This window comes from Hemiscyllium ocellatum, chromosome 20 (assembly GCF_020745735.1).
Source record: "Hemiscyllium ocellatum isolate sHemOce1 chromosome 20, sHemOce1.pat.X.cur, whole genome shotgun sequence".
NCBI classification, from domain to species: domain Eukaryota; kingdom Metazoa; phylum Chordata; class Chondrichthyes; order Orectolobiformes; family Hemiscylliidae; genus Hemiscyllium; species Hemiscyllium ocellatum.
The window spans coordinates 50502469-50517048 of NC_083420.1; the positions used below are offsets into that span (position 1 = coordinate 50502469).

The 14580-nt window shown below is 44.1% G+C and overlaps 1 protein-coding gene across 8 annotated transcripts in view; it reads right to left on the reverse strand.

Moving 5' to 3' along the window:
* tnrc18 (trinucleotide repeat containing 18) overlaps positions 1–14580 on the reverse strand; it is a 186757-nt gene that overhangs the window by 114539 nt on the left and 57638 nt on the right. For 7 of the 8 annotated variants that reach the window (XM_060840845.1, XM_060840848.1, XM_060840850.1 and 4 more), the window contains exon 3: positions 8748–8924. The exons of the other annotated variant lie outside the window; for it this stretch is intronic. In XM_060840845.1, coding sequence (XP_060696828.1) covers positions 8748–8924 — 177 coding nt within the window. The remainder of the gene's footprint in view (positions 1–8747; positions 8925–14580) is intronic. 8 annotated transcript variants of the gene reach the window in all.

Genomic DNA, 14580 nt, shown 5'->3' on the forward strand with positions numbered 1-14580 from the left:
CCAATTCCAGTAACATCTTTGTAAGTCTTTTCCGAAAGCTTTCAAGTTTAACAGCATCTTTCCTACAGCAGGGAGACCTGAACTGAATGTAGTATTCTAAACATAGCCTCGTCAATGTCCTGTACAGCCCCAGCATGACATCTCAACTCCTACAATCAATGCACTGGCCAATGAATGCAAGTGTGTCAAATGCCTTCTTCACTAGCCTGTCTATCTGTGACTCCACTTACAAGGAACAATGCACCTGCACCCCTAGGTCTCTTTGTTCAGCAACATGGCACAGAGCTGTACCATTAAGTGGATTAGACCTGCGCCGATTTGTCTTACCAAAGTGCAACAGCTCACATTTATCTAAATTAAACTCCATTTGCCACTCCACACCCCAGTGGCCCACCTGATCACGGTCCTGTTGTACTCTGAGATGACCTTCCTCATTATCCACTACAATTTCGGCATCACCTGCAAACTTACCAACTGGACCTCCTCCATTCACATCCAGATCATTTGTATAAATGATGAAAAGCAGTGGACCCAGTACTGATCCCTGTGGAACACTACTGGTCACAGGCCTTCAGTCTGAAAAACAACCCTCCATCGCCACCCTCTATCTCCTACCATCAAGCCAATTTTGTATTCCTCTGGATTCCATGTGATCTAACATTACTAATTAGTCAACCATGTGGAACCTTGTCGAACACCTTGCTGAAGTCCATATAGACAACGTCCACTATCTGCCTTCATCTATCTTCTTTGTCACCTCTTCAAAAAAACTCTGTAAGGTTAGTGTGACATTTTGACTGGGGGGAGAAGAGGCCTGAGAGATCGAATGTCACTTCTGCAACATGAGACCCTTTTGAAGATTCTTGGCTGTCAAGATAAAAGGCTGAAATATTGGTGCAGTGTTACAGGGAGGGGTAGGGCAGGAGAAGGTGGAATTTGCCTCAGTCCTGTGTTGTTGATATAAGGTGGTTGTGATTTGATGCGGGAGGGAGATGCCCACTGTTTTCACCATGACTGGCACTCATCAATATAAAATGAACCCATTCAGCAGCAGCAGGTTCACCTTCCCCTGGGGTTCTGCCTGGTCTTGCAAGATAAACAAGACATGCAGTCGTTATGACCTCGTCACACTCTGTCCTGCTTATAACACAAAAGTGCTGATTGTCCACTCCCCATACTGTCCCCATTACACTGGCAACTGAGTGTGGAACATTTAAAGGATGCCAGCAAAAAGTGTTGATAAAAGGCTGCTTCTATGTTGTTATAAGTCAGTGCAGTAACTGAAGGCACTGGATCAGCAGAGGAGTCAATTTACAATGAACGTCATCAGCAACTTTCTCAAAAAAGCATAGCTGGCTTTCTGCAGCCCCCTCAGCCTTGATATCTCGTGGATCATTAACACCAGCATTCCCAACGCACAATGGTAAAGACAATGACTGCAGATGCTGGAAACCAGAGTCTAGATTAGAGTGTGCTGGAAAAGCACAGCAGGTCAGGCAGCATCCGAGAAGCAGGAAAATTGATGTTTCAGGCAAAAGCCCTTCATCAGGAATGCTTTCATTTATCTCCCCACTCTGCAGGCACCCTGTCTCTATTCCTGATGAAGGGCTTTTGCCCGAAATGTCGATTTTCCTGCTCCTCGGATGCTGCCTTACCTGTTGTGCTTTTCCAGCACCACTCTGATCTAGACCCCCACTTCTCAATGCACAATACCCACTGTGAACCAGAACAAACCCCTCTTGGGAATATTCTCTACGTTGGAGTCTGTCTCTCCTCCACCTCATGTTGCTTCACAGAGCTGTAAATAAAAGGAGGTAAGAAAAACAGCAACAAATCAAGTTCCTGCTAAATGGGAAACAGAAGCATTTGACCAATCAGCCATCGGCCACGGATCAGCAACTCAATTCTGAGGCACAAGCTTTTGCATTTTAAGTCCAGTATAGAGAGACACACACAAACTGGGTTGACACACAGTTGGAAGGTAAGGCACCACTGGAGGCACCACTTTCTGATGAGCCTTCAAATCAAGGTTCTGTTGGGTTGGTATAAAGCATCCTGTTACATTCTGTAAAGAAAAGTAGGAGAATTCTCCCAGACATTGACAGTAACATTTACCTCTCCACCAACATCCCTGAAAAGAGATGATGTTGCAATTATTTCATGGTTACCTGTAGATCTTCACTGTGCTCAATGGTCGCTGCACATCCTACAGCTTTGCTTTTATTTGTTCGTGGGCAGTGGGCATCACTCGCCAGTATTTATTGCCCATCCCTAATTGTCCTAGAAGAGGTGGTGGGAGCTGTCTTCACGAACCTCCACAGTCCTTTGGGTACAGGTACACCCACATCGCTGTGCAGGGGAGACTTCCAATAGGATGATCAAGAAGAAGTGAAGGGATGGTGCTTTAGTTCCAAACCCATGGGTGGCAAAGAATACGCACTTGGTGACATTCCCATGTATCCTCTGCCCTTGTCCTTCTAGGGAGTAGAGGTTTCAGGTTTGGAAGATCATGTCATTGGCTGTGAAGTATTTTAGGACATCCTGGGGTAGCAAAAGATGCTGAATGGATGCAGAGAGAGCAGTGGGTGACGTACCAGAATCTGGAGCTCTCAGAGGTTTGTATGGCCGGTGGTAAGAGAGAAAAAGGCTGTGGAGGGATTGGAACCTGTACCCCTGTAAGTGTTCAAGTTGTTGCTGTGGGCTAAGAGCCAATGTAAAGAGCATTGAGCGTGATGGGTGAAGGGGATTTTGTGAAATGTTATGAAGTGAGGAGCAGGCATTTGGATGAATCGAACTTTATGAATGAAAGGCCAGCTGATGCAAGGTTGGAGTGGTTGAGCATGGAATTGGTGAAGACATGGGAGAGAAGGGTGGGACTAAGTGAGGGAAGTCCCGTGCAATTTTGAGAGGTGACATGATGCGGGCGACATGGTCGGAATGACGCTGGAAAAGGAGGATGCGTGTCTCACAGAGGATGTGGTTTCTTGATAACTGCCCATTGATTCCTGTTGGAACAACACTCTGAAGGTCAGGCAATGACCGAATCAGGCATAGCTAGACTGTTACCACAGGTACACAGCTGAGGTCTCTGTTGCCAACGTGAAAGAGCTATTGGATAAGGGAAGCTCTTGATGAAAACATTCTCCAGGATGAGTCAGCATCTCTGGGAAATGAGCTGTGCAATGGAAAAGAAGCGAGTATCCTTATAGCTTTGCATCATAGTTTTGCACTAAGTCATTAAATAAAATTCAGGTCTACTGCCAGAGCACTACTGCGTTCCTCAGATAGTTTCCACTATAAAATGCAACAGGCAGTCTTTAATATGTTCTCAGGAATATATTAGTATCAGATTGAGTGAGCCGCACTTGGTGTGCTTAGCTGAGTTTCAGCCAATGTAAAGGGAGACTGCCAAGCTAATGAAAAGCACATATGCAAGCTCTGTTTTTAGGTTTGTTCATTTGGCACCATCCTGCCTCTGGTGCCCTATAAAACAGACCCCAGATAGCCAAAAGGCAAATGTACGCACCGCGGTAACTGGGCTCATGGTGACTCACCGGAAACTAGTCAAAGAGCTCTGTTTTCCGAATATACTACATCATCTGATTGTGTAATCGAGTACAACCCCAGAAATTCTGAGTTACAGCCTGACACCAGTCCCTCAGCAGACCTGCTCAGGTTCAGTAACCCTGTTCCTTTCAAATACTCTCTCTTCAGAAGACAGAATCAGAGTTTCAGAATCAATGGAGGTCTAATTACCTAAAAGTATAATTAAGCAACCACCTACTAAAGTTAAAATCACTGGTATAAACCATAATTTGTTTTATAGTGTTATTAATAGTAATCCACCAAAAAATCAGCATGTGTTGTGGTAACACTAACAAGATCATAAACCATGAGGATCCAGCATTCCTGCTCAGTACTTAAATGCAACAAGACTGGTGGAGCAATGAACACAGCAATTCAAGTGGAATCCTGCACTCAGCAGTGCACGCTGGAAGGGGTTAATTCACAGATGGATGGCTTGTATTTGAACAGAGAAATGGGATTCGTTACAATAAGTGCATGAGTCACTGCTGAACAACAGAAAGGTTGGCCTGAGTTAAGTCTGATTCACTGTCTGCCAACCACACCTAGGTTTTATGGTAAAGTAAACTCAACAAACAGGGAAAGACCGGGCTTGGCTTGAGGACATGGATCTAATGCTGTAAAAACAAGACCTTTGCAGTTATTAAAAATGGCTTAATTAACCCTTCAGTGACTCATCTCACCTCTTTCCTGCCCTGTTCCGTCACAGACTGGATTGGCTGACACACTGGACTCACGTTCATACATTTTTTTGTAAAAATAAGTGATCCAATGGCACTTAAACTCAGCCTTGGCCACAAAGAGAGAGCTCACTCCCAAAGCTATGCAGATTCAGTCTGTGCACTATGGGGTATGGAAAGGTAGGAACGCTGCTTTATCGAGGGTGTTCAATGGTGGTGGTGGGGGGGAAAGGCGCGTGGGGGTGACCTTTTGTACCTGTGCAGTGATTTAAACAACAACTTTCACAAAAACAGGAAAGTTAGCCCAACAGGTCAATGCTGGGGTTTGTGAACTTCCTCTCATCTCTCTTGTCTCACTGTATCGCCATGTTCTTTGACCTTTGTGAAATTATCTAGCTTCCTCTGAAGTGTACTATGCTATTTCCCTCAGTTACTCCGTGTACGGCAAATTCCACTCTCCAGATGAAGACGTTTCTGCTGGATGCTCTAGTGGATTTATTAGTGATTAGAATCCCGAGGATTCCATTCCCAACCAGTGGAAGAATCATGTTGTCTGTGCCTATTATTTGGCAAGATCAGAAGTTGGAATTTCCACACAGTGAAAATCTCCTGACTCTCCAGTCTCTACGCCTCTGACTGACAAATCTAGAGTGTGATGGGATTGCTTTGTCTTCCTGGACAGGTCCAGATCCAATGACCCTCAACACCATTCAGTCATTGCGTCTGGAGCAGATCAATTACAATGAAACTCAACCCCAGAAGCAAAGTGAAACTTTTTCCCTCAGGTCAGTTCCTTTAGTTTGCTGCTGAATCATTTAGGCCTTCAGTCTGCCTGAGAGTTTGATTGGTACCCCATCCACTTGGTTAAACAACGACTCCCTCCGCCACTAAGGTACCTTTGGCACTGTTGTGTGCAAAGATTTCTATGGCAATATGTTCCAAATTCAAGGCATTTGCCAACGAGAAGGATATCAAAAGGTGGGCTTTTAAGATTGAAGGCAAGAGCCACTGGACTTGAATGTGAATACAGTCCCAAATTCAAAAGCTTTGTTCCTGATCTTTGGTAGCAGGTAGAGAGATTTCTGATGGGCCTTCTCTCTTCAGTGACATTGTCCACAGGCATCGAGAGGTGGCAGCAGTCTGAGCTCGATAGATACTTGAAGCCTTCTGTGACTGTCAGGATATATGGTGAACAATAACAGTACGGTTTTGATTTACTGTTTTTCCTTTTATTTAAACTGAACTGTGAATCTGATTTATTATACTGGATGTGCATCCACATAGATCTGTTCTCCTGCTGACACTTATCTCAGTGCTGGTCCAATTGCTGGAACTGAAGTAGGCATAAAAAGCAGAAAAAACGGTTTTCAAGCAGGGAAAGACTGACATTTTTGGGAGCATTCAGACGGACTGAGGGTCTAAATGATTCAGCAGCAAACTAAAGGAACTGACCTGCGGGAAAAAGCTTCACTTTGCCACTGGGGTTGAGTTTTGTTGCTACTGATCTGCTCCAGACGGAATGTCCAAATTGCGTTGACCAGCAGAATACTTGGATGAACTGACTTGTCGTTTCTGAACATCTCTCTTTCTCTCTCAACCAAAATTCCTGTTACTACAACAAGTTGCATTTCTGCAGTGCCCTAATATACAAAAATGTCGGGGGTCTCTTCACTTGGAAATCCATGCCGAACCCAAGGAGAAGGCAATGTTGGCACAGGCTGGTTAACAGCTTGGTCAAGGAGATAGATAAAAACCAGGGCGGCACAGTGGCACAGTGGTTAGCACTGCTGCCTCACAGAACCAGAGACCCGGGTTCAATTCCCGACTCAGGTGACTGACTGTGTGGAGTTTGCACATTCTCCCCGTGTCTGCGTGGGTTTCCTCTGGGTGCTCCGGTTTCCTCCCACAGTCCAAAGATGTGCAGATCAGGTGAATTGGCCATGCTAAATTGCCTGTAGTGTTAGGTAAGGGGTAAATGTAGGGGTATGGGTGGGTTGCGCTTCGGCGGGTCGGTGTGGACTTGTTGGGCCGAAGGGCCTGTTTCCACACTGTAAGTAATCTAATCTAATCTAGTGCACTGGCACAATGCAACAATGAAATTATGGAAATATGTTGTGCCAATTGCTGCAACAGGACTTTATAGAGATCACAGCCAGCAGACTTTCCAGAGACTTTTACCAATCACTGCATGTACACCATATTAAAAAGTCTTCCAAAAAAGTGATAATTTTTAGAAAATATGCATGCAGTGATGTGCATAGGTTACATCATGCAGAGCAAATCACTACTTAAATTAGCAGCTTCCTCCTCGACATTACAATGGTAGGTTTGGCTTACAGGTGTAATTGCATATTTATAACAATCCTGCCTGGGAAGTGCGATCAGAGCGGATTGGTGGATCTTTGCTGTGTCATCGACAGTAATAACAAGTTCACCAGGTCTGGCCGAAAGCATTCCTGGAGGTGTGCTCACCTGATGTCTCCCCTCCAGTCACCCCACCCAGTCAGAATTGTCGCCAATATTTGAACTGATAAACCACTGTGTCCAAAGGAAATTATTAAATTAAACCTCTTTCTTTTAAATGTCCCTATGTTTTTTCTCCTTTGTTACTCATACAGTAACCAGATTAATCTTGAATTCCAGGAAACCTCAGGTGGCTGCCAATGCTTGATAATGGGAAAGGCAACATGAGATGACAAGTCATTGCTCAGATGTCCTGTCGGCTAGCTGAGTAACAAGTCCCTTTAAAATGGCAATGATGGTAATATTGAGAAAAGCGGCCAAACTGAGGTAAAGATGATGCTGACTTAGTTCCATTTTCAACCAGTCTCCATTTCCATGGATGTCCAGAATGGTAGAACTGTGCACACAATTCAGATTTCGAGATGGGAAAGGATTTCCTTAGTTCGGTTTGGAAAAAAACTATTACTCCTTCTTTTAACAAGGTTTGGATTCTAATCCTGACCAGGTTCTCAGATGCAGCCTCTTCCTACTGCTCTGTCTTCTCAGGCAATTGCACATTGCTGAATAAAACCATTGTGCCCAGCCCACTTTTGTTGACTCTTTGAAGGCACCATCTAATTTGTTCCACACCCTTCACCTTACTCCACAGCTCTCCATTACCCACCCCCACCCTTGCACCGCACCGCACCATTTCCCCCCACCCCCCTCACTCCCCAAAACCGTTTCTGGTCATCATCCAATTCATTTTTGAAACGGACCACTCAATCTTCTTTGCCAACCTTCTTCGCTCAGGATTGAGGGTGAACCCATTGGGTTCAGAGACTGGGCAACCACCTCTTCATACAGTCCACCTCAGGTCAAAACAAAAGTTGCCACAATATAATCAAATCATCTCTTCCCCCCACACTCCAACATTTTCCCCTAAGGCATTAAATGCAATTCCCAAAACCTTCCATACTTTTGAACGCTTCGGTTAAGTCACCCCTTAACCTTCTCTGCTCGAAGGAGACAGATCCCCACTTCTAGGGTCTCTCCTTTTAACAGCAATAGAAAGAAGGTCAGGATATAATCACAGAGATTGAACACAGTTACACTTGAGAGAAGTAGAAACATCACAATTCACTCTGGATTAGTGGTGCTGGAAGAGCACAGCAGTTCAGGCAGCATCCGAGGAGGAGTAAAATCGACGTTTCAGGCAAACGCCCTTCATCAGGAATAAAGGCAGAGAGCCTAAAGGGTGGAGAGGTAAATGAGAGGAGGGTGGTGTGGAGAGAAAGTAGCATAGAGTACAATAGGTGAGTGGGGGAGGGGATGAAGGTGATAGGTCGGGGGGGGAGAGGCGGAGGGTGGAGTGGATAGGACCCTCCCTCCCCCTGACCTATCACCTTCATCCCATCCCCCACTCACCTATTGTGCTCTGTGCTACTTTCTCCCCACCCCCACCCTCCTCGAGCTTACCTCTCCACCCTTCAGGCTCTCTGCCTTTATTCCCGATGACGGGCTTTTGCCCGAAACGTTGATTTTACTGCTCCTCGGATGCTGCCTGAACTGCAGTGCTCTTCCAGCACCACTAATCCAGAATCTGGTTTCCAGCATCTGCAGTCATTGTTTTCACCTATCACAATTCACTGTGCAGGACCGCAGAGGAAGTGAACACACACACACACACACACACACACCTCCCTGTCCCACCAGGATTGCTGAACCAACAACATCACTTTATTTACCAAGCGATTGGAGAACAGTAGACTATTGTGAGTGACTGAGTAAACAGAGTTACAAACAGCCGTGGCTTGTCAGGCAACAACTGCTTCCAGATGAACTGAGTGGGAGAATTTACATCCAAGTTTCTGTGATATTACTGCTTTCCTACTTCATTCCAACAAAACGGTAACTTTGCAACACATGCAACGGCTGATCCCTGAGCCTGTTGCTGATCCTAGCTGCCAGCAGACCCAGCCTTGCCCTGTAAAAACCCAAGCAGCGAGCGTGTGGAGAATGATCGGTTTGTTTTATTACCTTCAGGAGGGTGCGCGACCCAGAGCTGTGCCATCTGGATATTTGTGGGGTTGGGTCCACGGAAGGAAGGGTCAGAGGGCAAAGGAGCAGGGGTTCCATGAGGTGCAGTCGAGGTCCCTAGGCCACTGGCGACGAAACCCCCAAGAAAAGGAGTTGAGCCACCGGGGTAGGCATCACCTGATGTGGGGAGAGGGAGGGGAAGGGGGTGAGAGACAGTACAGTCAGGATCTGCTATTTTATTGTCCACAGTATCATCCACTCTACAATAAATAAAAAAACAAAATCGCCCTGCTTACACTCAATTCAATTCAAAACACAACAAAAGCAAGCAGCATAACATTTACTCTTACCATACATTATTGCAGCATTAAACCTGCCACCTTTACAATGTCTTTTCAAAACCACCGTCTGAGCTAATGGATTGAAATGAGGCTGGACTTAAAAACAGTGCCAGTTCCCATCACTGTCCTTAAATCCAACACCGACTTCACAGTGTGTGCTAGACTGTGACTTGAAAGTGTTCATGACAAGGATATGTCTGGGGGTGATGACACAGTTACAATGCCAGAGAGATCAAGGTCTGTCCCAAATATTCTAATCACCAGTGCAAGTTCTGAGAAACCCGTCACATCAGATGCTGTATTCATGGATTATGCATATATTTAAACATCAAGGGGGACTGCAGTCCATTTTAATAGGGAAATGAAAAAGAAAAGATAGTACACGGCAAACAACCTGCAAAAAAGCTGTATTTTTAAATCTTCAAATTTTTCTTCCCCTTCATTAATGGGTGCAAAAGAAGTGTCTTCTTTCTCAGCTAATTTTGATTACACAGAATTTAGAAGCACTGCCTTATGGGTAATGGGAGTGAGTCACAAATTGCCATCCTTATTCGGTTGGATTCTGGGATCTTTTAAAGAGCCTCTGCAATTCTGTCCTTTTTCCAGTGAAAACTGCAACCCTCTTGCAACGGACAAATTAGAGCCCACAGCCATCAACAGCAAAACTACACGCTGAAGCACAATGTAGTCAGAATCTAAACTTCTCCTATTATAGCACGTTACTGTAACATACAGAATACATTGAATGTATGGAAAGCATCAACCAGCTAAGTCCTTGCTGATCAGCTGAAAAATAAAATGTACAACGAGCCATCTGATATAGATAGGCCACACACAAGTAGAGGCCTTGAGTCAGTGGTCGTGCCCTAGCTTTGGAGTCAGAAGTTGGTTAGAGCTCTGCTCAAGGACTTGTGTACAAAAACTAAGCAGTACAGGGAGTACTCTGCTGTGCGAGACATTATCTTCCAAATGGGATTGTAAACCATCAGCCTACAGCATTATTAGAACGGGGGGGGGGTTTCTCTTGATATACAGATTGGTATTTTTCATTCAACCAATATCGTGTCACAAACATAGAAGTTGCTGGAGAAACTCAGCAGGTCCGACAGCATCTGTGGAAAGCAGAGTTAACATTTCAGGTCCAGTGACCTTTATCGGAACTATTATAATGTTGGCGTTTGTAGGACTTTCCATCTCTTGTACAAATTGCTGCTTTTTCCCTTTTATATTACATCAGTTACAAAATTTCAAAAGTATTTTTCGGTTATGAAATTGTTGAGGATGTCCTGAGGTGTTATATAAATGGTTTTCTGATTTCTGAACCTTTACTGAACAGGTTTCCCTGCAGTAGGCAATTTACCCTGGGTGACAAATATCGGATTATGGATGACAGGTCAGTGTCAATGGCTGAGACGAGCAAGCTCTTACAAAGTCAGTAATGTAGGAAAACAGGCTTTCCCCTCAAAAGTAAAAAAGAATTGCTATGCACACAACGTTCTGGAAAAGTCGAAGGTCATTGCTTCACTACAAGAACTCAGATACAAAAAAACAGTGTTAAAATCAACAGTACAAAATGTTTCACTCACAGACTGGCCGTCTCCTAAAACATTGTCGCTCTCAATCCCAGGTTCAATGTTTAATGGGAAACTAACTTGGAAACCCCATCACAGCACAGGGTGCATTCCAGTATCAGTGCATTGGGACAACTTGCAGCTCTTCTTCATATGACCTGAGGTACAGGCAATCACACACCTTCCCCCCAAAAATTAAACACCCTTTGAATTGTTAGGAATGCTGTATTGTCCCATTAAAAGCACGGCCTTAGACTGGACTCATTTGGTACTTGATAGAATTTACACTATAATGGTCATATCCTATTGAAGTGACCAAGCAAGCCACTGGTTTGTTCAAGTATTTTAAATTTTCTCCTACCTCCTTCACTGCTGTAACAACAATTTGGAGCACCATAAATGGAATAAAACTTTCAAAGACTGCTTTACGGGTGTGATGTAGAGCACAACCTGACACAAAGCTGTAATAAGCCTTTATGGTAGACACACAAAAGCTTGGTTAAAGAGATCAGTTTGATGGTGATATTAAAGAAGGAAAATGAGAGATGAGGAGAGATTTAGGGAGGGATTCTAGCGCTTAAAGCCTTGGCAACTAATGGAACAGCTACCAACAGTGGAATAATTAAATCCGAAAATGCTGAAGAGGCCATAATTAGAGGAGTACAGATATCTCGGAGGATTGTGGGGTTGAAGGAGATTGCGGAGATTGGGAGGGGCAAGGTTACAGGGCAACAATGCTTAGAATGTTAACATCAAGATGTTGCTCAACTGCAGCACTGGGGAACAGGACTGGACATATTAATAACCAGCAACAAAAATGTGATTAACAATTTCAAGGAGAGTGAAACATGGGAGGTCAACCAGGAATGCAATTGTCCGGAGATAATGAAGGAACGGATGAGGATTTCAGCAACAGATGAGTCGAGGCCAGGGACAGTCACGCAATTATCGAATTGGAAACTGTTTCTTCAACATGAACAGCACTATGTTGCAACTAATGGGTGATTTCTATACCCACTCCCTTCCCTTTTAGAAGTGACAGTGAAGTCCCTGGTCTACCACATGAACATTGCAACCCTCAGACTGACATTTCTGCTTGTCTTACATTTAACAATTCTCAAAACAGCGATCGCAGCTTCCCCAAGTGGCTCAGTTAGTAAATTCTACAAATGAGGTGTGCAAAACTGAAACATATAAACCGGGACATTTCAAGCCCTGACTGCAGTATGAGGAGACTCCAGTCAGGAATGAGGACCTTTTCTCATGGCATGCAGACAGTGACATCACTATTTGCAGGCAAACTTGAGATGTTTGACTAACTCTTGCCAATTACACTCAGAGATGGTGCTGCAATCAGTCACTAGGATTGATTTTATTTACATCATATGTACTGTATAATTATCAATGTTGTTTTTTTACTATGTGCAGCCTGTTCAATTAAATGCACAGTATCGTTTTCATTTTTCTTTTGCACATGCCAGATTTACCTCCTAGATTACTACCCTGATGCACGCATGCTCATTGTAAAGGATCAGTGGTAACTATCCTCCAATTGCTATTGTGACTATGCTGTTTCTCTAAAAGGTTATTTTGTCCCTTTTTTTGAAAGAGGTTTTAAGGCTGAGGTAATGAACAGTCTGCAAGAAGATAAAAAACTTGTGAAGTCTTAATCCTTTTTTTAAAAAGTTGGAACAATAGAAGCAGCCTGAAAGAGGGATTTTTAGTTTCTTAGATTTTCAGGAGCAGAAGCTGTTGGGGTTGTGAAAAGCTGCCACATTTCTGTTTGCTACAGCTGAAAGCTCGTGTTCTCGCTCTCTTTCTCAGAGCTGTCTTTTGAGTTCCTTCCTCCTGGTTTGGAGGACTGCATGCAAGACAATCTGTTTTATTGATTTTGTTTTTGCAAAGTGTGTGCTTATGGGATGTTATTATATTGGAACAGTTAATTAGTAACAGTCACTGTACCTATTATTCTGTTAAGTTTTCCAGTAGAGTTAGGTTATTCCAAGTTCTTCTTTCTTTTGTTATATTTAACTCTAATTTTTTTTAGATTAGATTAGATTAGACTAGACTTACAGTGTGGAAACAGGCCCTTCGGCCCAACAAGTCCACACCGACCCGCCGAAGCGAAACCCACCCATACCCCTACATTAACCCCTTACCCAACACTATGGGCAATTTAGCATAGCCAATTCACCTCACCTGCACATCTTTGGACTGTGGGAGGAAACCGGAGCACCCGGAGGAAACCCACGCAGACACGGGGAGAACGTGCAAACTCCACACAGTCAGTCGCCCGAGTCGGGAATTGAACCCGGGTCTCTGGTGCTGTGAGGCAGCAGTGCTAACCACTGTGCCACCGTGCCGCCCTAATGTTTGAATAAATTGTGTTTTGCTTAATGTCGATTAGTTTGACTAATCGAATTACGTCTGGAACTTCACATTTACTTTTAAAATTAGAAAAGGTTTGAGTCTAGGCTACCTTCTTAACATAGTCTGAAGGGGATCTTGCCTGGTCCATAACATTGTGCTTTGCTGGGCAAATCACTGTTTGCATCAGCCATGATCTCGATTTTACTAATTAGACTGTTTGCTGGCTAAATACGTATTTTCTGCAAAATAGTTATGCGTGTTCAGTCATACACCCAGTCCTGCCTCGGACACAGGCTCTGCAGAAAAACTACAAATTCCTTTCTAATGACTGCAGCACGGGAAAGAGCATAGCAGTGATACTCCTACAGCTGAACAGTCTGTCATAACTTCCTGACGAGGCTCAAGTTAGTAGAAATACCATGCTTTTTGTGAGGTGCCGAGGGTACATGTTTGTGCCAAGGTAAAGGCCCTTAATGTGGGTGTGGGCTATGGCAGAATAAGAGATTAGACAATAAAGGGACAAAACAGAAAGTATCCCGGTTACCACGTTAAGTTTGAATGGGGATGCATTCACATGATGGCTGGCTACCATATCTGCTACATGACAACATGGCTGCATCTCAAAAGTATTTTACTGGTTGTGAAACACCTTGGGAGATCCTGAAGTTGGGAAAGGTGCTACATAAATGCAATGTTAATAGGCAGCCATAATACACACAAAAAGCCTTCCTTTCACCATTGGTATGCAGGGCTGAAAGCTAAGACGTACCACTGTTTATGTAAAGACCGCAATTGTCTGGTGTTGTTTAATTAGGCCCGGTTATCAGAGTTAAATGTTAGGCCCGGATGGTTGTGGCTGTTTACTAAAGGACCGTGTTAGGTGATGCACAAACGTTAAGACGGAAAGGTCAGAATTCATTTTATGTTAATTAGACAGGAGTTTAGAAGCAATCTGTTCTAACTATTAGAGCGGCTTAAAAACAAAGTGGTCTGTGTTTAAAAAGTACTGACGACAGCAGCAAGAAATGCGAACTCCACACGAGGACAAGTGCCAAATAAAAACCTCATGTTTCTTACTCCAACTGCTGCCTTCTATTAAAAAGCCATGCCTTCGTATTAAGTGCCATAATCTCTTCAATCTTTACCTGAATTCCTCCTAAACAATGTGAATTCCACTGTGACCATTTTCTGACTCACTCCAAACTTAGCAGGATCCTTGAGGTTAAAATACACGAGCATGATTCTCAATATCAATGTGGCCTGGGAGCAATGGAAGTGACCTTTCACTGATGATTTCTGTGTGAGGAGTCCCCAACCGGTTTGCTAATGCCCTTGAGGGAAGAAAACCATAGAGCCAGTGGGCAGGATTTACCCTACCCTCGAAGTGGTGGGAAAGGCAAACAATCGGGTGACTGGCACCCGGAAGACTCTGATCTTTCCTGCCACAACAGGAATTATGTTGCAGACTGGCACATTCCAAGAACCAGGATGACGTGCTGAGGGACGTACTAAAGCTTGGGCAGTTGATGCCAAGGCGCAGTAGGGAAAGAC